The 21,577-nt window shown below is 42.8% G+C and overlaps 3 protein-coding genes across 5 annotated transcripts; 2 read left to right on the plus strand and 1 right to left on the minus strand.

Annotated features, from left to right (window-relative positions):
• The first annotated feature begins 326 nt into the window (after positions 1-326).
• On the plus strand, positions 327-8,784 carry LOC124706543. 3 transcript variants are annotated; one of them, XM_047238209.1, is made up of 12 exons: positions 327-481; positions 658-884; positions 1,047-1,157; positions 2,568-2,903; positions 3,377-3,553; positions 3,657-3,944; positions 4,399-4,521; positions 6,455-6,652; positions 6,757-6,992; positions 7,074-7,278; positions 7,379-7,684; positions 8,265-8,784. In XM_047238209.1, exons 1-12 carry the CDS (start codon positions 346-348, stop codon positions 8,562-8,564), a joined length of 2,643 nt encoding a protein of 880 aa, XP_047094165.1. In that variant the 5' UTR covers positions 327-345; the 3' UTR covers positions 8,565-8,784. The 3 variants fall into 3 exon arrangements, with proteins under 3 accessions (XP_047094165.1, XP_047094166.1, XP_047094167.1); XM_047238210.1 differs by having other exon boundaries at positions 375-481; positions 705-884; XM_047238211.1 differs by lacking the exons at positions 327-481; positions 658-884 and having other exon boundaries at positions 1,046-1,157; positions 2,537-2,903.
• A 2,593-nt stretch (positions 8,785-11,377) lies between these two features.
• LOC124706546 lies at positions 11,378-17,379 on the plus strand. The gene is made up of 10 exons (XM_047238212.1): positions 11,378-11,472; positions 11,927-12,106; positions 12,189-12,764; positions 12,864-13,148; positions 13,256-13,378; positions 13,625-13,822; positions 13,924-14,159; positions 14,258-14,435; positions 16,315-16,623; positions 16,742-17,379. The coding sequence occupies exons 1-10, from the start codon at positions 11,404-11,406 to the stop codon at positions 17,057-17,059; spliced, it is 2,472 nt and encodes an 823-aa protein (XP_047094168.1). The 5' UTR covers positions 11,378-11,403; the 3' UTR covers positions 17,060-17,379.
• LOC124706547 (uncharacterized protein At4g15545) lies at positions 17,277-20,135 on the minus strand. The gene is made up of 9 exons (XM_047238213.1): positions 19,707-20,135; positions 19,464-19,532; positions 19,071-19,127; positions 18,874-18,937; positions 18,686-18,778; positions 18,388-18,606; positions 18,145-18,187; positions 17,747-17,825; positions 17,277-17,630 (listed from the first exon to the last, which is right to left on the minus strand). Exons 1-9 carry the CDS (start codon positions 20,004-20,006, stop codon positions 17,538-17,540), a joined length of 1,017 nt encoding a protein of 338 aa, XP_047094169.1. The 5' UTR covers positions 20,007-20,135; the 3' UTR covers positions 17,277-17,537.
• Between the last annotated feature and the right edge of the window lie 1,442 nt (positions 20,136-21,577).

Raw genomic sequence — 21,577 nt, forward strand, 5'->3', positions numbered from 1 at the left:
TCTGGTAAAGAAAAAAAAAGCAAAAGCTGAATGTGAAGAAACGCCCAATATAATGAACCGGGCCCAGATTTTTGGGTGCAAAATGCCGAGTGTGGGAGATTTGGGCTTAGGCTGTGAATCGGACGATGTTTGGGCCCACTTACCTCGAGTAGTGGCTCACGGGGGCGAAGGCCGCCGCCGTCGCCGAGGGTGGCGCGACGCCTCCACGGCCCCGAGAACGCGCGTGCAGACGGACCGAGACTTGTTAGCGTGGCGATGGCGATGCTGAGGGCGACGTCCGGCGGCGGGGACTCAGATGACGCGACGGTTCGGCGTCGGGTGCAGGATCGTCCAAATGGATCGGCGATGGTGCCGCCCTCCCCCTTTTCTACGGAGTCAGATGTCCGCCGCGGAGAAAGGGGCAGTACAGCGGCAGGGCCACTCGAGGCGGTCGAGTTGAGTCTTCTCCGATGCCTGGGTCAATTGGGGAACAAGGAGAATGGTAAGAAACTGTGGCAGTTAATTTATTTGATTGAAGCCTTGTCTTCGAAGGTTGTTGTGATCTTACTAGCATTACCATTAGGACATATATCACTTTGCCAAATCTACTTTACAGGTAGTCTTGCTTGCAAATCTCTGAGACATGTTTCACGATTGCAATAGATGGATATTTTGCAGTTGTTCACAAGGACATGATACATTGCTTCTCCTGTGAACATTTGCAGGCAGTTACCATCAATGTGAATGCCTGGAGTGATGCCGGACATGCTGTGAATCATCTGTATGATATCCTCTACATGATGGACCGCGACGACATTCTGGTCGGTGTCGGTGGTGATGGCGGCATATCAGACGATGGAACCATTTATCCCAACGTTGGTGGTTATTTACCTCTCATTGATCAGGTTTGTGTTGCCGTCTGGGTTTTGTACTCTTGTATGTGGTATCTTAATCAAAACATAGGAATACTATCGTTCTGTAGAAATGCCCAAGAGAAAACATCTAAAAATATTTGCAGGTGATTTTCCTTTTAAAATGTGGATACTAATATACAGGTTAAACTTTAGGGCATCACAACGGTTGGGGAATGCCGATATAGGCAAGCTATTCCAATAGAAGGTGGTGGACGGTTGGACGTCGACACTAACGGGGGAATCAGAAGGAGCTTCCTTCCACAGGTATGCCAGCATACCTTTGTCATGCCCTGTGTAGAAATTTTGCACTTTCATGTTTAAAAATATGGTCGCCTGTCCACCACTGCATCACCTAGCAACCTAATAATCATTTGTAAGGCGTAAAAAAGTTTAATCAACTGAGACATAGCCATACACAAAATTTGCCAAACTAGACATTTTGGTCTATTTTACCTTGTCTCATCCTACCCATTGCTCTTTTTTCTGGAAAAGTGGAGTTAAATTTCAGAGCTACGTGAATCATTTATTTACTATTTCTGCATATTTGTAAGATTAAAGATCTTATGATTTTTTCTCGAACACACACCAAAATGGTGTCATCTTGTAGTAAGGAGAAACACCAATAAGGCGGAAAAAATAAATTCACCCCACTTCTAACTAAACACAAGGAAAACAAAAACAAATAAGAAACTGAAAAGAAAGCCAAGCTACTCTAAAACAGAAAATAAATCAAGCAGCCGCAGCCGCAGCAGCCACAGCTTGAGCCATGGCAGCTCGCCAGTCAGGAGGCTGATTGTGCTGGGGCAAGTGGTGAACCTCTTTAGCTCCAGCCAACGTCCATAAGCTTTGCTTCTCCCAGCACTGAATCGACGACCATAGAACAGTTTGGATTCAAGCCCTCAAATACAGTTATTACGCGTGCGCTAGGTGCTTCACAACGTAAGCTGGATGAGCGAGCAGATTCCCTTCACCTTGCTACTAAAATAGTCAGTGACTGTCAGCGTGATGGCTTCAACCTTGTATTCGTGTAGCACTCTGAACCATACTTCTCACTCTGTTCAGAGTGCTACAGTCATTACGCGTGCGCTAGATGCTTCACAACGTAAGCTGGATGAGTGAGTGTATTCCCTTCACTCCAAAATACAGTCATTACGTGTGCGCTAGATGCTCCACAATGGAAGCTGAATGAGCAAGCGTATTCACTTCACCTTGCTACAAAAATCATCAGTGGTTGTCAGGGTGATGGCTTCAACTTTGTATTCGTCTAGCACTCTGAACCATACTTCTCAGAGTAACATCTGAAAGATATTATGATGGAAATCAAAACTTGCTTATTTGTCGTCTAAATGTGTCTGGAAGCTGGCATATTTTATCTGGTGTTAATTAGCCAAAGGACAAGCTCATATTAACAACATATGGTCAATTTTTTTAAAAAAAACGAACATACGGTCAATTTTTTTTTTAAACGTTGCTTGACTAAGGGAAACATTAGAACCAAAATACTTTTATTGTCTGCGGTGAACCAGCCTTGGAGCCAAATAAGAGCAGTTTGAGGAATATTTATGATACCAAGCCATCATTTTAGTGTCCTTTCTAGAAGAAATGTGCCTGGGTACTCTGCTTATTTGTATATTTGTTACCAGGTCCAAGTTTTTGTTTTAATATGTAAAACAGGGGAACAGAAGATATATACCACTTCATCAACCTACAACTCAGCAAGTAATGATAGAGACAATATCTGCTGGCCCCACAACCGTCATTCTCATTGGATCACATACAAACTTCGCTATTTTTCTTATGACATATCCGCACCTGAAAAGAAATGTGGAACACATATACATTATGGGTGGTGGTGTGAGGTCGAAGAACCCAACAGGTTGCTGTCCGCAAAATGCTACCTCATCTTGTACACCACAGCAATGTGGTGACATTGGTAACTTGTTTACTAGTTACAATACCAATCCTAATGCAGAATTCAACATATTTGGTGATCCCTTTGCTGCATATCAGGTATGTGTCTTACATCTTAAAGAGGCCTCCTATTCTACTCTTTTCTGGTTGAACTTTAAAACTGAAATTATCTTATTTCTTTTACGTCTGTATCTCTAAATTTGTATCCCTTGGTCTTGGATTCCACTTATTGCATAATAGCATTTCTCTCAAGGAGCAAAGGACAATCATGTTCCATGTCTTGCTGTCTAGCCTCCATAATAAATTCTTCAGCGGATAAGAATAATGTTCTTTCCATGTTGACATGCACGCTAGCGTTGTTACTCCCGTTCTGTGATTAAGTGCCCCACATTAATGTAATATTTATAGAATTATTGTTTCTGAACTGAAGCTGGGAGCTGTATATGAACTTGATCTTTCGTACTACTTGATATAATAAATAACTCGATAATACGTGAATCTATTTTTACTTTATAATCGTGTCACTTTATAGACCGACAAATAATAAGTTAGCTAATATTTTACTTCTTCAGGTGTTTCATTCTGGCATTCCAATCACCCTTGTCCCTCTTGATGCAACTAATACAATTCCAGTCAACGAAGATTTCTTTTATGCATTTCAACAACATCAAAGTACATTCGAGGCACAATACTGTTTCAAGTCTTTGAAAATGGCTCGAGACACATGGTCCGATGATCAATTCCATGCAGTAAGTTCATATTATTTACCCTTACATAATTTTGATTTGGTGTAATATAGAACCTTTTCTGGGTTCTCTTACTATTTCTTCTTGTTGTCTTTGCATAATGCAGAGCTATTTCATGTGGGATTCCTTTACTTCTGGTGTAGCCATCTCTAGCATGCGCAATGACAAGAATTTCCAAGATGGAAATGATTTTGCCGAGCTTGTTTATATGAACGTCACAGTAATAACTTCAAATGAACCGTATGGTGTATATGATAGTTCGAACCCATTATTCAGTGTCCATACAATTCCCAAGTTTGGTCTTGAAAAAGGTGGAGTTCATAGTGGTCATGTTCAAACTGGAATTACAGACAACTTCTGTCTCATCAAGGGAAGTAGGAAAGGAAGATGTGAGGTATGTCCCCTAGCCTAATTGATTTATATGCGTCAGTTGCACATTTTTAAATCGGAAATATAGTTACAACAACATCAGAGCCTTTTTCCAAGCAAGTTGGAGTAGGCTAGATATGAAAACCAACAGAAACATAAGGAAACCAAAACAAGGAGAGAGAAAAAAAACAAAGAACTCAAATTCCAGCGAAGCTAAAAAATTTCTGACACATGCCCTTATGTATCACTTCATTCTGTTGCCATAGAAACGTCGTATAAAGGATATCCAGTGGAATACATATAAATTTTGATTTGAATACATATAAAATTTCATGAAAAAATGCATTACAAGAATGGAGCAAATATTACTATTTAATATGGTCAAGTGAGTTTCCTCATGTTGCAAGTGAATTAGATGACTTAACAAATTTACTGTGTATGAGAAACTCAATATATTGACTAATTATATTTTTTCTTAGGATGGATACACTAAGGAAATGTCTGGTCCAGAAGCAGTCCGTGTTCGTGTTGCCACAAAGGCTAAACCAAACACCGATAAAAATAGCCATCTGAATAGGGAGTTTTTCAAGAGTTTCCTAGAGGTAAGCCCGGTTGGCGTATGACCTTGCATGCCACAATATCACAGCTCACGTGGTTAATAAATACAAATTCTTACCTATTGTATCTATTATGTCTGTCAATATTCAAATTATAGCCTCTGCAATGCAATCATCTTTTTATTAGGTAGAAAAATACAGTCACCTTGTAAGCTTCCAATTGATTGTGGTTCTTTATGTATAACAGTAGGAAAGTTTCAGATAACTTGTTTATTATATTATGCTTGACAGTTGAATATTTTATGTGCTCTCATTTTGAGCTTGTCCTATGGTATAAATCAGCACTTAAGAATGCGAACTAGCTATTACTAGTTTGCTAATTGGTCATAATCTGCTTCTGTTGTGACTTTTTTGGTATCATCTGTATCAGCTGACTGGTGATGGCAGATACATTGGCATGTGCCAGTATATCTGCTGAACCTTTTATTTAGAAGAATTGCTGGATTTTACATATTGGGAGCCATAATAGTCCATACTCTTTTTAGATAATAGAAGAGAACAGTTTCATGTGCTTTGCATCGTGAGATGCACATATCCACGGTTTTATTATAGACTTGTAGCAAGAATACTAGAAGTAAACAGTTCAACATAACACATAGTTTGGAAAGTAAATTTTCAATGAGTACGCAGCCTATTTCTATGCATCAGTGGCTCAATCCATCACTGATGAAGAGCTCCTGGACTACGGCCATCAAAGCATATTCTCTTAGCCATCACAGAATACCTCACCACCTGCTGCTGAAGCAAGGACCATGATCAAAGCCCGCACATCTATATTTGTCATGGCCATTTTGACCAACAAAGAACGTCAACCCAACCAACATATGTGCTTGTAGATTAGCACCAAGCCACCATTTCTTGAAAGCCACTCTCCGAACCATACTGAGCACACTAGAAGGGAATGGAAAATGAAATGCAAATAGATAAGCACACCATACTAAGCAGGCAAACTAGCAACAAAAGAGAGGCTGAATATTCGCATCTCTGTGCAAAAAACAACATTATGTGCTACCTCGCTAGTTTCTCTTTGACAGATTACCTTTGGTTAGTATATTACCCTTTTGCCTAATGTAAGATTTATTGCTAGGGGGCAATTTCAGCTTATTTGCAAACCAAGTTTGAGAATTCCCCCGAGCACACTAGAAGGGAATGGTAAATGAAATGCAAATAGATAAGCACACCATACTAAGCAGGCAAACTAGCAACAAAAGAGAGGCTGAATATTCGCATCTCTGTGCAAAAAACAACATTATGTGCTACCTCGCTAGTTTCTCTTTGACAGATTACCTTTGGTTATTACCCTTTTGCCTAATGTAAGATTTATTGCTAGGGGGCAATTTCAGCTTATTTGCAAACCAAGTTTGAGAATTCCCCCGAGTAGCTACATAGACTGGATAATCGATCGTCTGTTTTATGTAAAATCCACTTCATTATACCCTGTTATTGTTTGAAGATCACTGACTCTGAGAACGAGCTTATTCTAGCCCACCCAAAAAATTGCTCTACGGAAAGACAGATTTAGTGGTATATGGTTGTAGCATCTACTACTGTAGCATGCTTGTTTATGAGATTGTTCACTAAGGAGTGAGTTTGCTATACAGACATTGTCTTAAAACACATTTGAATACCATTGTCCATACCTGAGCTCAAAGGTGCCATACGAAAAAACAGAATGTTTTACTTAAGCCAATCCAAAATTGAAATGTCATCTTACCCTGCATACTCGTCAGCCATATATTAGCCTGCTCTTTAGGTAACGATATCCTGTGAACACAAAGCTGTGCATGGAGGAGTTAATACACATTGCATTCATCATCACATGTAATGTAAAATAAAGCATCTTGTAAGCATTGTCAGCAATAATTTATGTCATATTGGTCCATTCTAAGATTGGTGGTAACTGAACTGTGGTCTGCAGGTCCTAACTCTCTCTGAGAACTCGGGCCGTTTAGACATTATGTCACAGTTTCCATTTTACAGAGAGGTTCTTTACAAGTCAGACTTCGTTAACAAAACTAAGGGGAAAGTGGTCATTTTTGACATGGACATGAGTCCTGGAGATTTTATTTCCCTTATATACCTCTTGAAGGCACCTACTGAAGTAATAGATTTAAAGGTACAATTATCTGAAATGGCACAGTAATGTGCCTACATGCAAATAAAAGATTTTGTTGCCTTGCTATTTTTGGCCACACAGTAATTTTACTATAATGAATGTAGGGAATTATAGTTAGTTGCAATGGTTGGGCAAATGCCGCAACTATTGATGTCGTTTATGACATTCTACATATGATGGGTCGCGATGACATTCCTGTTGGCCGTGGTAATTCCACTGCATTAGGCACTCCAACCCTTGGTTGCAAGTATGTCAGTGCGATTCCCCAAGGCAGTGGTGGTCTTCTTGACTCTGACACTCTTTATGGACTAGCTCGGTCTTTGCCAAGAAGTCCCAGAAGGTATCCTTGAACCAAAATGACCCACATATGAAATAATGAAAGTGGCTTAAATATTTACAGCTTGTTGATTTGAACAATTAGGTGCACTGCTGAAAATTCAGTAGAACATGGTGCTCCTAGAAATACTGGTCATCCGGAACTTCGTCAACCTTTGGCTTTTGAAGTTTGGCAGTCCGTTAAAAAGCAACTTGATCCAAGTGAGAAGATCACTATACTTGCCAGTGGACCTCTTACAAATTTGGCCAACATTCTTCTCTCCGACAAGAATGCAAGTTCTGTAATAGAGGTTGGTTATTTGGCCACTGCATTTTGCTTCCGTGCAGTATTTAATGCATTTTTAAACTGTTCACTGTTAATGTTGACTTGCATGTTCCTCTTGTGCGCAGAGTGTATATGTTGTTGGAGGACATATCAGAGATGAAAATGATTCGAACGGAAACGTGTTCACTATTCCATCTAATAGATATGCGGAATTTAATATATTTCTTGATCCCTTAGCTGCGATAGTAGTTCTAGAGTCCACTTTGGATATCACATTGATTCCCCTGAGCTCTCAGAGAAAAGCTGCTTCCTTTCCGCCTCTCCTTGAAGCTCTAAAGCATGCACAACATACTCCAGAATCAAGTTTTGTCCTCCACTTACTGTCATTGCTGCATGACCTTCAACAGAAGCACAAGCTGTATCATCATATGGTAATGTCTGCAGCTCCTTCTGTTATTTGCTAAAGCTATTTTTTCAAAAGTGCAAAAGGATGAAATAAAAAAACGAATTATTTGTTTTGCTTACAGAAATCGTGATTTTCTGACCATCAAATGTCGAGTTAAACTGTCAAGGATTCAAGGGGTACTTAATACTTATACTGTTTTAACCAGTCCTGAGTGTGACATACCAGCCCAACCCTAGAAACCAATGACCACGTATATATGTATGCGATGGTTGAAATAGTCCACATTTCTAGTTTAGTGGAGCATCTCCAACCTATAAACCCATAGGTGCAACCCCCAGTCAACCGTTTTGCATGAAACGCCGAGGAAGTGCAATTCGGTTGTTATGCGTGCGCACCCAGTACATGGTTAGGTATTAGCCAATTATGAACCTGGGGCATTACAACTGAGGACTCTTTTGACCGGTGAGCCTGCAGATTAGTAGATTGCCTGCAAAGGATTTTGAACCCATAAAGACAGGAACTATTACATCTCAAACTATTGTACAGTATATATATGTGACTCAATAATTATTCTCTCATTTGGGGGTAATTTTTCATAAATGTAGGATATATTTCTTGGAGAACTACTTGGTGCTGTTTATCTGGTGGAAGGATCTAATATCGAACAGTCATTACAACTGAAGACAATAAGCATTGTTGCCAACAATTCAACAAGCACGGACGGACAGGTTGTAGTTGACCAACAGAGCACATATTCGGTGAAGGTGTTAGTAGATTTCTACAGTGAAGAATATTACGAGCAAGTTGCCAATTATCTGAGCAAAAGGGAGCGATCTGCCGTTATTGGTAGTTTTGCAGAACAGATGGCATCATGGAGCAGGCAACCAGAGAACTCGAGGGTGTGAAGACTACTTTTGCATGGTAGCAGCAATATCGAAATGAACAAAAAGTTCAGTGTCCTTGCTTGATTAGATGCCATAGCTTATCGAAGAGTAAATAGACCATTTGATTATTTTGTCGCATCTTTAGTTCATGGAGTTGTTGGACATGTATGTAACTGTACCGATGGAACATGTTCATCTTTTCATGATGTTTTCTGGTACTAGAAAGCAACTTGTTTCTCAACCACCTGTGTTCGACAGTATCATTAACTCTCCTTGGCGGAGAAAACATGTTCCTCTAGTTTCCACGGAAATTACTCGCACATTTGACCCTTCGACAGGAACAAGCTTCAAGAATCTGACCAAAGTATCGAGTTATGCGAAAAAGTCTCACTGTTTCCATAAAAATGGCGTGTCAAGATCATGGAGCAGCATAAACACTGGACTCAATTGGCCACTCTTCTTAAGCAGAACAGTAGGGCTGAACTTTTGCGACCGGAACAGTGAGTTTCCTGGACACACTCTGCTGCTCTGCTATCGCGATCTTTTTCTTCCACATATGTTCTCATTCACAGGGGAAAGAGAAGAACCTAACAGTGGGTAAAGTTGTCACTTGTCGGAGTTCTCAGCGACTGGACGATCATAAGGAGCGGCCCGGGTCAAGCTGCTGCTGCAGAATGGCAGGCAGCACAATTCTACCGTTGAATTTTATCAGCTACCTGTTGTCGCAAGGTTCAGTTTGTGCAATGCTTCATGGGCAGGCACAAACCGAGAAGTGTATGCCCTTGCGTCAAGTTGCTAGTGCATAACAGACAAAACGCCCACTGCATATTGGTAAAAGGGAACAGTGGTGTCAACCTGAACTTTTGTGTGGATGAATTCCGTTTTTCTACTCCGTTTTCTGCTACGCCCACTGTCAACTTCCAGGGAAAATTGTAGGGTTCACTTCGCAGTTTTATGATTAGGGACTCAAATTCGAGGCTATAAGCTCCGGTGGTGCTAGTATTGTACGACCAGTCCGGGTCTCATTTTTTTTGTTCGCGGGGAGTCCGGGTCTCAGTTATTCGAGTCTATATAAGAACTGAGATAGAGTAGACAAGTAGGCAATCGACATGTCAAATACAGTTCCTTTAATAACCAGTGACGCACCTTAATATTCTCCTATATCGATGAAGTCAATGGCCTCGTTCGAGGATCACACGTTTTGGATGATGCCAATGGTCTATCTTCCAAAAACGAGTATCACGCTCCTCGTATTTGGATGAAGTCAATGATCTCATTCGAGGATCACGCTCCTCTGTATCGATTGATCTATGTAGTCCTTCATTACATTCCGAATAAAACGCATTTGCACTGCATGAACTTGGCCCAAATGTACACTACAGTACATCAACTTGCGAAAGTTGCATCAAGTACCAAGAAATTGCTACTTCATCGGATCCATAATAAGTGTTGTGTCTTTAGTTCAAATTTTATTTAGAAGGAGTAGTTTTAATCATATTTACTCCGAAGAACACCATGGGAGGAAAAAGAAGACACATTGGTGAGGGTTTTGACGTAAGTTTTATCAACATTTAGGAAGTTTAGAACTTTGGCCTCGGTTTAACGGTAGTTTGACGTAGGTTACAAGATTCTTCACTCCTTCAATCATGAACAGGTCCAACGGTTGAGATCTTAAATATAGACGTGACCTTGTTCTGAAAATCCGATCGACACTGGTTCCATTGAATCTTACCCCTATTCACCATTAAATTACTAGCTAGCTCGTACTCGATCCTTACATTAGAATTTAGCAAATAAGTACCGAAACAATTCATATAGAATCCCGATGCGACCATTCCAACCATTGAACCCAGTAGAACCGCACAGCCAACTCTGTGACGCAACTGTATGAAGTCAATGGTAACGTGCTTGTCCCTGTAGCTGGCTGAACGTGTTGGCGCGCCAAAAGGTCATTGGTCGGTTTCATGATTCCCTGGTGTCCCGGCCAATTTGCTCCACCGTCGAGTCATTTTCGGCCTCCAAGGACAGAGGTGGACTAGTGACTGGAAGGAGGTCAGCCGTTGGGGGTGCATGGTCACTCACTCCTGCTCCAAATGCGAGACGACGACGATCGAGGCTTGTAGCTCGGGCTAGGCCACCAGGGAAGTTGGAAAACGACCACGATCAAAAACGTAATATTCCCTCCGGCCCTAATTAAGCACTTGTTGCATATTCGCCAAATCTGTGACAAATTGCCGGACAGATTTACCTAGCCAGATTTAGCTTATATTTTACCTTATTCATGATATACATATAGAGAGCAGGAGGAGTACTTGGGAGTATTATACTTCCTCCGTCTAAAAAAGGATGTTACGGATTTATCTATTTTTGATACATCTAGACGTGATTTACAAATCTGTGACATCTTTTTGGGAAGGATGGAAATTTTTTCTCCCTGAACGTATCAATTCACAACTCTTTTTGATAGCACATATTTAATGCATAGTATAAGATACGTCTAAAAATAAGGTCGAGTACCTGGCCGGGGCCGTTGATGGCTCGGTCGGTCCGTGCTTATGTTTATTTTTTTCGAAAAAAACGTGCTTATGTTGGATTTGTGTGATTGATCCTACCCATCCATACGACTGTATTAATCCACTCCCATTAATGCCCACGGAGACGAACGAAGGCAACCAATATCTCCCATAAAAGGCACCCATCATGCAGGGAAAGCACCAAAGCTAGAGTAGCCAGGCACCAACTCATGGAGAAGCCGAGAGCGCGGTCATGGATGACTGCGGCGGCGCTGGTGGTGTTCTTCGCGGTGGCCGCCGCGGCGGCGCCGGCGTCGGCGCCGAGGAGGATCCTGGTGGACACGGACATGGACACGGACGACCTCCTGGCGCTGCTGTACATCCTCAAGCAGGACCGGTCCGAGTTCGACGTCAAGGTTGGTGCCACCATGTCCTCCCCCATCTCTGCATGCGTCGCCGGCCATGTATGCGTCTCTAGACTCTAGCGTAGCAGAATGTTCTGCTGATCCCATCCCGTCGTATTCGCTCGTGCGCATAGGTAGGTTTCTTCCTTTTGGAAACGGTCCGTCTCCAATGGATCTCCCGGCCTGCAATCTGCGCGCGTGCGCCGTCTCGCATGATTGTTTGCATTGTCGACATTGCCCATTAGTTAATTACTTATTAGGTTCAAAAAGGGTAGCGGTTTAATCTTTTGCTGGGAGAAAGAGGAAGCAATTCAATCTTTGGTGAGAAAAAGAGGAAGCAATTTAGATAGGACAACGATGGCGCATCTTGGGATTGCTTTGACTCCCTGCTTCGATTCTCTTTCTCTTTCTAGACTAGACGAGATTATTCTAACGAGTCCTGATGTGAACGTACACTGCTGCACAGGCCATTACCATCAACGCCAACGCATGGATCGACGCCGGGCACGGCGTCAACCAGCTCTACGACATCCTCTACATGATGGGCCGGGACGACGTCGCCGTCGGGGTCGGCGGCGACGGCGGCATATCGGACGACGGCGAGATACAACCCGACGTCGGCGGCTACCTCCCACTCATAGACCAGGTAACAATAGCATAATCCAAGAAAATGCACCGACGAACCGGCCAAGCCGCACCTTACCAAAACTTGAACACACGAACGGCAGGGCATGTCGACGGCGGGCGGCTGCCGGTACCGGCAGGCCATCCCGCCTGGGCGCCGCGGCGGGCGGCTCGACGCTGACACCAACTCCGGTGTATGGAGGAGCTTCCTCCCGCGGGGTCCCCGACGGTACGAGCCGGTCCGGCAGCCCACGGCGCAGCAGGTGATGGTGGACACGCTCTCCGCCGGCCCCACCACGCTGCTCCTCCTCGGGACCCTCACCAACGCCGCGCTCCTCCTCATGGCGCGCCCGGACCTGCGCGGCAACGTTGAGCACATCTACGTCTCCGGCGGGAGCGTGCGGGCGCCGGGGAACCTCTTCACCGCCTACAACGCCAACCCATTCGCCGAGTTCAACGTGTTCGGCGACCCTTTCGCCGCCTACCAGGTGCTCCACTCGGGCGTCCCCGTCACGCTCGTCCCGCTCGACGCCACCAACACCATCCCGGTCACCGAGGAGTTCTTCGCCGAGTTCGGGCGCCGGTGGCAGAGCACGCCCGAGGCGCGCTACTGCTTCCAGTCGCTGGACAAGGTCCTCAAGAGACACAGAAAGCCAGGGCCCGACCTCCATGGCAGCACGGCAAGCTCAAAATCTCTCTCTGATTATTTCATCATTTAAAACTAGATTCAGTTAGTAGCTAATTTGGTATGAAAATATTTCTACTCATAACTACTGTAGGGTTATTATTTGTGGGATTCCTTTGCCGCCGGCGTCGCGTTCTCTGCCATGCGCAATGGCGAGGCCAATGGTGGGAATGAGTTTGCTGAACTAGAGTATATGAACATCACGGTCATCACTTCCAACGAACCGTACGGCTTGCGCGACGGCTCGAACCCGTTTTTCGACGGCCGTGTGACACCTAAGTTTGGTCTGAAGGAAGGTGGAGCTCACAGTGGCCATGTCCAGACTGGGATCAGAGACAGCTTCTGCCTGGTGCCGGGAAGCAACAACGGAAGATGCCAGGTAGCGTGTACTAATATTCATGGTGTTTACATAACACACTCAGAATATTATCCAGCTGTTTATGAGAAACTGAACTAAATTCAGATCAACCTGGATTTTTTCCTTAGGATGGATACACAAAGGAAGTGTCTGGTTCAGAAGGAGTACATGTTCGTGTCGCGACGAGCGCAACGCCAAACACGGATAACAGTAGCGCACTTGACAGGGAATTTTTCAAGAGCTTCCTAGAGGTAAACACTAAGCGGCGGCGTCGAGGTTTAAAATCTGGTGTCACATCTAGCAACTCACAATTTTGACAAACTTTGCATGAATACCACAATTCTTCCAATGATACAAACACGCAGCAATATTTACAAGAATATGCTTCCAGTTTTTATTTATTGACCATTGCCTAATTAAATTTCACACACCCTGTAAGTGTATGACGAATCATACCTCAATCAAATTGCTGTCTGCAACTGAACTGTTTTCTTCAGGTTCTAAATCTCCCTGAACAAGCTGGTCGTTTCAACATCAGTACACAGTTCCCATATTATAGAGAAGTTCTTTATAAACCAGATTTCATGAAGGTGAACAAGGGAAAGGCAGTAATCTTTGACATGGACATGAGCCCTGGAGATTTTGTTTCCCTTATATATCTCCTGAAGGCACCAAGAGAAGTGATAGATCTCAAGGTGAGGAAGACAATCTTGACTGAAAATCTATTAAAGGGACATCATGCTGTGCAATTGAACAGCCAGGTTTTTAATAAAATCACTTTACTAACATATAATAGGGAGTTTTGGTCAACGGAAATGGCTGGGCAAGTATCGCGAGCATTGATATTGTTTACGACATTCTACATATGATGGGCCGCGACGACATTCCAGTTGGCCTCGGCAATACTACTGCATTGGGCACTCCAACCCTTGGTTGCACTAATGCTTATGCTGTTCCATTGGGCAGTGGTGGATTTATTGATTCAGACACATTGTATGGACTGGCTCGGTCGTTGCCAAGAAGTCCTAGAAGGTAAACAGAAAAAGTTCTGCATCCAATTCATTTGAATGATAATGTGAGTATGTGACAATGGCGAAAAATATTTACACGATTATTGATCGCATGATCAGGTACACTCCTGAAAGTTCAGATGATCCGGAACATCGACAGCCACTGGCTTTTGAGGTCTGGCAGTCTGTCAAGAAGCAACTTGGTCCAGGTGACAAGATCACTCTTCTTACCAGTGGACCTCTCACCAATTTGGCCAATATTTCACTCTCTGACAGAGATGCAAGCTCTGTGATAGAGGTCAGTATTATTTTACTATAGCTTTCAAATGATGGTTGTGATAGTTCATCCACAGCTTTTACATCCCTTTTTCCGCCATCTGAAAAAAATGTAACAAAAGAAGAAGAATTAACTAACTCGAACAGAACAAAACTCATCCGGAATAAACTTACATAACCAATTTCCTACAAAATCTATAACAAAAATTAAGCACAATAGATATGGCAGCTGACGGTAATGGCTTAGTATATCGGTTTTGTATTATTTATCGGTAGCAAAAGCATGGACATATTTCTAACCGGACATTCTTTCATTGGACTTCTTTTGCAGCGTTTTTTCTCCTTGCTCCTTGTTTCAAGTGTGTGTTTAGTACCTACCAACAATGTTCAAACTAAGAATTTTTTATCCTTGAAACAGAGTTTTTTTCATTGAAAACTGTGGCGTCTCTATATATCTATATCAGAAGTACTAGGGCATATGTAATGCCTTTCTCCTGCATTTCAACATCATCCTAGTTATTAAAATCCTAAATTGTTTGCAAACTCTGTTAAATTTGTTGGTGCCTACAAGCACATTCAAAATGAAATGAACACCGTGGTTAAACTCTCTACAGTAGTATATACATGATTTTGCTTTATATTTTAATTGCGATTGGATATCAATTATAATTCAGATTAATACCTAGAGGGGGGCATTTTCACTACTATGAATCGGACCGTACACCAAGCTGATGATATGACTAACAAAATAAATTAGCAAAGCTTTAGAATTAATAAATTTTTATCTATAAATTGATTTTTCTTAAAGTAGAGACAATTTTCTAAAAACAAATTTTAAAAAGATCTGTTAAATTAAACTGACATATCAAGAGGAACTTATTTTCTATTTCACTTCTCTACAGGATACAAGAGGTGTAGATGCATACATCTGTAAATATAACAATAAAATTATATACTATAATTAACACTCTTTTTATCAACTGCAATGACACTTTCGACATTGACCATATATAACACTTGTAACTGACAATAACCATGGCTGGCATTGGCATTATTATTTTTTGATACAAGTTAAAATAAATAAAGAGTATTTATATTAAACTTATATACGTATTTGAATCTCATTTGTATCAAAGTAAATTCTTTTTTTTTGCGAATGTATCAAAGTAAATTCTTGACAAGTTCATTTATATTACTCAATTAATATAATTAACCGCGCAACAATGTTGATACAATATCAGTTATACTGTACACAAATCTAATGCCAATCATCATAAAATACAATTGAGTTGAACATTAAATGGTATCGTATAACAAAGCTGAATCTCATATTGAACCTGAGAAAAATAAGAATGGACAATTGCATGCCACAACAAACTAATTTGTGACACTTCCATTAATCCTGGCTTCTCTCTCTGCCCCACCCCTATCTCTCTCTCTCTCTCTGCGTCCCTGTGTTGCACATATTTCATCATCATTATATACCTTGAGATCTTACGAATAGTAGTTTCTAGTGTATGATCAAGTATAAGCAAATAGGTATTCTAGAGTATATTAAAGGTGTTTATGAGAAGCTTGTCATTGAAGTGTTGGCTGATTTTTTTGATTTTTATAATGGTAAAAAGTCCTCGTTATAAAATATGTCATACATGTTCCAGTGGGTTCAGTAGTGGATAAATCGTGGGTGCTTTGTACTTCATGCTTAAATAGCAACACTTGTAATAATTGCCGATGAACATCAAACTACATGCAGTTTGATTAATTGATATGCTCACGGGTATCATTTAGTGCTCCCTATATTCAGATGTGTATTTTGATTTGTTATCCGTGAATACTCTCTTTTTCTTGAACACTGTATGTGTGTACACTATTCTTGCTAAGCACATTCTCTCCATGTGCAGAGAGTTTATGTTGTTGGAGGGCTCATCATCACAGGTGGAGGCCATGAGAATGGGAATGTGTTCACTGTTCCATCAAACAGATATGCAGAGTTCAACATTTTTCTTGATCCACTGGCTGCGAAAACAGTCATTGAATCCAATTTGAATATCACACTCATTCCCCTTACCGAGCAAACAAAAGCTGCTTCGTTCGGGGCTGTCCTGGAAGCCTTGGAGATAACCAAGCAAACTCCAGAATCAATGTTTGTCCATAAGATGTTCTCCTTATTGAACGAACTTCAGAGCAAACAGAAGTTATATCAACATGTGGTAACGGACTGCTACAAGCCCTGCTTTTCTGTGCACGTGATACTGACCAATAGTTTATTTAAATTGTTCTATGCAAATTATCAGGCATGATTTTTTAAAACAAATTCTCCTGTTCCAGGATATATTTTTGGGAGAAGTTCTTGGTGCGGTTTACATGGTCCAGGGATCTGAACTGAAATCATCCGTGAAGCTGAAGCCAATAAGCGTTATTGCCAACGCAACAAAAAGCACAGATGGGCAGATTGTGATCAGCCAGCAGAGTACAAAGCTGGTAACAGTGTTAAGTGATTTCGATGCTGAAATATATTACAATCGATTGGCAAATTCTTTAGCGAACAAGAAGCAGTCCGCCGTTATTGGGAGCTTTGAAGAACAAATGGCGATTTGGAGCAGGCCGCCAAATAATTCAGGGCCTGGACATAACAAATTCTTATAGTAGTAGTACTGATAAGAAATATCAAAGATTAGATACCGAAAGGTCCACTTAGAGTACATAATGTTCAGTCGTCTTACCGTACTAGAAGAAGTAAGATCCAACAGAGTTAAAATTGTATGAAAAGTACTTAGATTTATCTTCTCAAAAGATGGATTTAATTGATTATGGTACTTGAGAGAGAAAAAATTGTTTTGACTTTGACTTACATGAAACATCATAAATTTAGGAGGGGAAGAACCATTGCCTCCGAATTGCAAATTTTGCATTTGTATTTATATGTAACAGCTGTAGCTTACAGATAATTCAGGACTTTACATTAACAGCAGCACGGAATTTTAAAACTATATACCCGAAATATGCAATGATAGGAGGTGACTTCTACAAATTTTAAATACAATAAATAGCAACCATATGAATCACAAAGCCAGCAAAACCTGGATCATAAGTAATCGTAAGAGAAGATTCTGATTTTAGGACTCTAATGATGACTGCGGGTAATTAGACTCTCAAAGATGGTGTACAGGTCACTGTTTTCAGGGCCAAAGATTGCATCAGCCTTTCTTAGTGTATCCTGCAAGAGTCACATAAGTCTAGTGAGCAATAAAGGGAAGAAAATTCTGAAGATATAATAATACTATTTTAGATATAGCAAAACAAACAGTAAATCCTATTTATACACATTTTTACCTCTCTTGTCTGCTTGTGTGCGTTCAGCTCCTTTACATTGGCTAGGAACGCGCTGAACTGCTCATAAGACATGCGGTTTCTGCATGTTTGAGAAGTTTAGGTCAGGAGTGAGGTGAAACTGTGTAAGTGTCCATCTGTGCTAGTGGATAAGAAACTGCTTCTGGTAAAGCACCAAGATTGACGTAAACATTTTATGCACTTGTAAGATTATTTTATAGTTCAAACTGTGTAGTTCTTTAAGGGCATCCAAATTTCATACTTCCAAAAGTTTTTACTACATAAAAGCGGCATAGATGTAGACTAGGAAAAGGTAGGTAAACATAATAAATGGCGTATCAATTTTCTAACTAACAAAAGATACTTGATGTTCAGAATAGAGCTCATTGACACAATTATACCTGACTTGACGAAAGAACTCTTTTCCATCAACTCGTGTTCGTGCTGAAACAAATACAAATAAAATTAAACAGCATAAATTAGTGAAGATTCACAGACCAAAAAAAAATCCTCTAAGAATCACAGTCGCACTCATTTATTACGAACTTCTAGAAATTATGCATGGCAGGTGTTCATATTTCACAGAAAAGTAGCAACGATATTACATATACATACACTATTTTCGGCAAGCTATCAAAGCTAACCTGTTTGACTTGCTGCCTCAAATGGAGATGTCATTGAACTATGTTGACTGGAAAAGAGCGAAGATCTGTCATCGAGCCTGTTCATTGATGCAATTGAGATTGAATGCCGCCTTGGTGGTGAGAGTGGCGCATAGCCCCTTGGAGGTGAACCTGGAGGAGTAAGCTTTGGTGTGCTGTTGTATGACGGGATATATACATGCGTGCGGGGTGGCCTAGGTACTGTAAGTATAAAAGGTTGTTATGTGCTGAATATTAGTGAACATAATTTTACATTCAATAGTGTGAGAAGCGTAAGTACCATCTGGCTCAGCGTGACTACTTTCCTCTGAAGCAGAACTTGCAGTTTCTGACAGCTGTGATGATTTGGAAGTTGGAAATTCTGAATCTTCATCTGATAAAATCTACAAGTCAAATTTACGCACCATGCAGTATTACCTGGTGTAGGGGAATACACCTAGCACAAGAACCATGAAAATTCTGCAGTACCTCCAGCAGATGGCGCAGAGGAGAAATTCGAAGTTTCCGTGAGCTTTGCCCTGGGAGTAATGTTCTACAACATGACAAGCAAAAAGTCACTTGCTATGCAAACAAACTTTAAGAAAAATCAGGAGGATAATTCCAGAGTCATTGTTTAGCATGATAGCGGTAACTAGATCATTAACATGTAAATGCAGGCAACTTACAGGTTTGTCATCATCTTCCTGAAGTGACTGCATAAGCGTCTTCTTGAAAACTTCCAACTGCGTAACCAAGCAGGAGCGTTAAATAGATAGTAAAAAGCACATAATCTTTATGGTCCGAAACAGTAACGGGCAAAAGATCTCTACAGGCTTACAATAGCAGAGAACTCGTAACATTTTCACACTAATGAGTTGGTTCACTTGCATATAATTTGCAATCCAGGGCATGAGCTGGGGTAAGGACAAAGACTACAGACCGCATAGCAGAGGTGACCTCGAGAACATTATTCCCTAAATGATGTGTCGATAAATTTAACATTTTGACATTGAAACAGAGACACGCATATGTCTAATTCGACTCCAGAATGCAATGCAACGATATGTATGCCATGTTACCTTGGCGACGTCTCTGTTCAGCTTCTTGACGGTGTTCGACAGGTTGGCATTCTCTTTCAGCACCGTCTCCTGTATATTCAGTCAAAAGCAGAGAAACATCAGATTGATAATTCGCACTGAACGACTGATCGAGCAGCTACGAGAGGAAAGCCCAGTTGGCCGGCCACCGAGACTGGAGCCTGTCGCCTTGAGCCAATTGTCAGTAAAGCTGAGCTCACGACCGGCTACTGCAAACAGACCTACCTTCTCGTCCTCTGCACGGCTGAGGCGGTCGGTGGCGAGCGCGAGCGCGGACTCGAGCTGCTCGACGCGCTCGCGGAGGTCCTCGGCGGTGTCGTCGCGCTGGGCGAGCTGCGCGCGCAGCGCCGCGGCCTCCGCCTCGAGGCGCCCGACGCGGGACGCGAGGGCGATGGAGGTGATCTTGCGCGCCACGTCCAGCTGCTCGAACGGGTCGGCCGGAAGCACCGCCGCCAGCTCCTCGGGCAGCCCGAAGCCCACGGCCACGGCCGCCACCGGCGCGTCCTCACCTTCGTCCGCCATCATCCTGTGCGCTTCCACCTAGTCCTCGTCCCTCTGTTTCCCCGTCGTCTTCCTGCTGCTCTGGTGCATGGCTCTAGTGTTATCTGCGTAGCCGCGGGCGCGGGGGATTAGGATCACGCACGCACGGGAGCGCGAATTTTGTGTGGTGGTGGTGACGGAAGCGCGCCAGCGCCATGGGGTGTTGGTTGGACTTGGAGGCTTCCGGCCTCCCTCGTCGCTCTCGATATGCAGTGCCTCGGTCGTGGCTATGGCTCGCCGCGATTCGGCGAGCCAACATGCGGATCCGGGCGCCGTCCCGCCGGTTCTTCCGGTTCGGAAACACCAGCGGTTGTGCGTGAGCCGAGAAAATGACAAAAAAGAAGAACTATAGATTTTGCTCTTGTCGTTCTGTTTTCAATAAAATTGGTTTCCTATTAATCGAAGTTTCCAATCTCTAAATATTAGGATTTTAAGTTTGCTTTTGTTTTGAAAAGAAAAGAAAGAAAAAGAGGTTGGTATTGGGTTGGGCCGGTGCCACCGCACCTGGTACCGCTTGCGGTACCGGGTTGATCCCCAACACGCGGAACCACCCTGCACTCACGTGGCCGAAGACCGGCACCAGCACCGGTACTAGTGCCATTGGTACCAGGCCACTCGGGCCGGTGGTACCGGGCCTCCCCTGTCGGTAGTACCGGGCCGCACTGTCAGCCCGACCGTGCTGCTCGCTCCGCTTGCCTCCCGCTCCAGGATGCTCACTGCTAGCCTGCACGCTAGCTGCTGTCGTGCTCAATCCGCATCGCGCGCGCTGCACGCCTCAGCTAAATGTATCGTGGCGCGACTAGGGGGTGAATAGGCGCTATACCAATTTTAGTTCTTTTTCAGTTTTAGACGATGCGAAAGCAAAGGTGACACAACTTTATCCAAGAACGGTGAGCCTAATATGATGTGGTGCAAGGAAAACAATAGGGACACGTAAGGAGCAAGTGTAAGGGAAACGAAACAACCGTGCGGACGGTAGCGGAGGCGAGACGCGATATGTTTACCGCAGTTCCTCCCATAAAAGGGAGTACGCCTACGTTGAGGAGGTGTGGACCACTGAGGTTCCAACAACCACGAAGGTTTCACCTTGTTCCTCGTGAAAACTCCACAAAGGAGTCTTTACCTCTCCACTATCAAGGCCGGTCGAGGCGGTGGTTCCTTCACACAAGGTTGGAGCGAGCTCCCAACACCCTATGGAACTAACACAACACCAAGCTAGTCTCCATAGGGGATCATCTTCAAGAGATCCCACAAAGGAACCCTAGCTACAAGATCCACAAAGGACTAGGTGGGATTGGTGAATTCTTTCTTGGTGGAAGTGTAGATTGGGACCTCCTCCACTCCTCAAAGTATGGGCTTGATTGGTTGGATGGGGAGGGAGATCCTCTAGGTTTGAGCTCTGCAACAATGGAGGAGAGAGAGTATAAAAGATCTAAAACGAGCTAGGGAAGAAGACCCCATTTTATAGGAGTCCTCAGATCCAGCTCAACCGGTACTACCGCTTTCTCAAGCGATACTACCGCCTTAGGGTAAACACACGCCTTTGGCGAAGGACA

Source organism: Lolium rigidum, chromosome 4 (genome assembly GCF_022539505.1).
Source record: "Lolium rigidum isolate FL_2022 chromosome 4, APGP_CSIRO_Lrig_0.1, whole genome shotgun sequence".
NCBI classification, from domain to species: domain Eukaryota; kingdom Viridiplantae; phylum Streptophyta; class Magnoliopsida; order Poales; family Poaceae; genus Lolium; species Lolium rigidum.

What these genes read in the sequence shown, in the direction of transcription:
- LOC124706543 (XM_047238209.1), top strand. Translation starts at nt 346, where the DNA reads ATGGTGCCGCCCTCCCCCTTTTCTACGGAGTCAGATGTCCGCCGCGGA. An exon ending in TTTTCAAGAGTTTCCTAGAG is followed by an intron (nt 4,522 to 6,454) that starts GTAAGCCCGGTT and finishes TGTGGTCTGCAG; the next exon opens with GTCCTAACTCTCTCTGAGAA. An exon ending in CTGAAGTAATAGATTTAAAG is followed by an intron (nt 6,653 to 6,756) that starts GTACAATTATCT and finishes TAATGAATGTAG; the next exon opens with GGAATTATAGTTAGTTGCAA.
- LOC124706547 (XM_047238213.1), bottom strand. Translation starts at nt 20,006, where the DNA reads ATGATGGCGGACGAAGGTGAGGACGCGCCGGTGGCGGCCGTGGCCGTG. An exon ending in AGGAAGATGATGACAAACCT is followed by an intron (nt 18,938 to 19,070) that starts GTAAGTTGCCTG and finishes GTCATGTTGTAG; the next exon opens with AACATTACTCCCAGGGCAAA. An exon ending in CTCTGCGCCATCTGCTGGAG is followed by an intron (nt 18,779 to 18,873) that starts GTACTGCAGAAT and finishes AGATTTTATCAG; the next exon opens with ATGAAGATTCAGAATTTCCA.
- LOC124706546 (XM_047238212.1), top strand. Translation starts at nt 11,404, where the DNA reads ATGGACACGGACGACCTCCTGGCGCTGCTGTACATCCTCAAGCAGGAC. An exon ending in GGTCCGAGTTCGACGTCAAG is followed by an intron (nt 11,473 to 11,926) that starts GTTGGTGCCACC and finishes ACTGCTGCACAG; the next exon opens with GCCATTACCATCAACGCCAA. An exon ending in GAGAAGTGATAGATCTCAAG is followed by an intron (nt 13,823 to 13,923) that starts GTGAGGAAGACA and finishes AACATATAATAG; the next exon opens with GGAGTTTTGGTCAACGGAAA.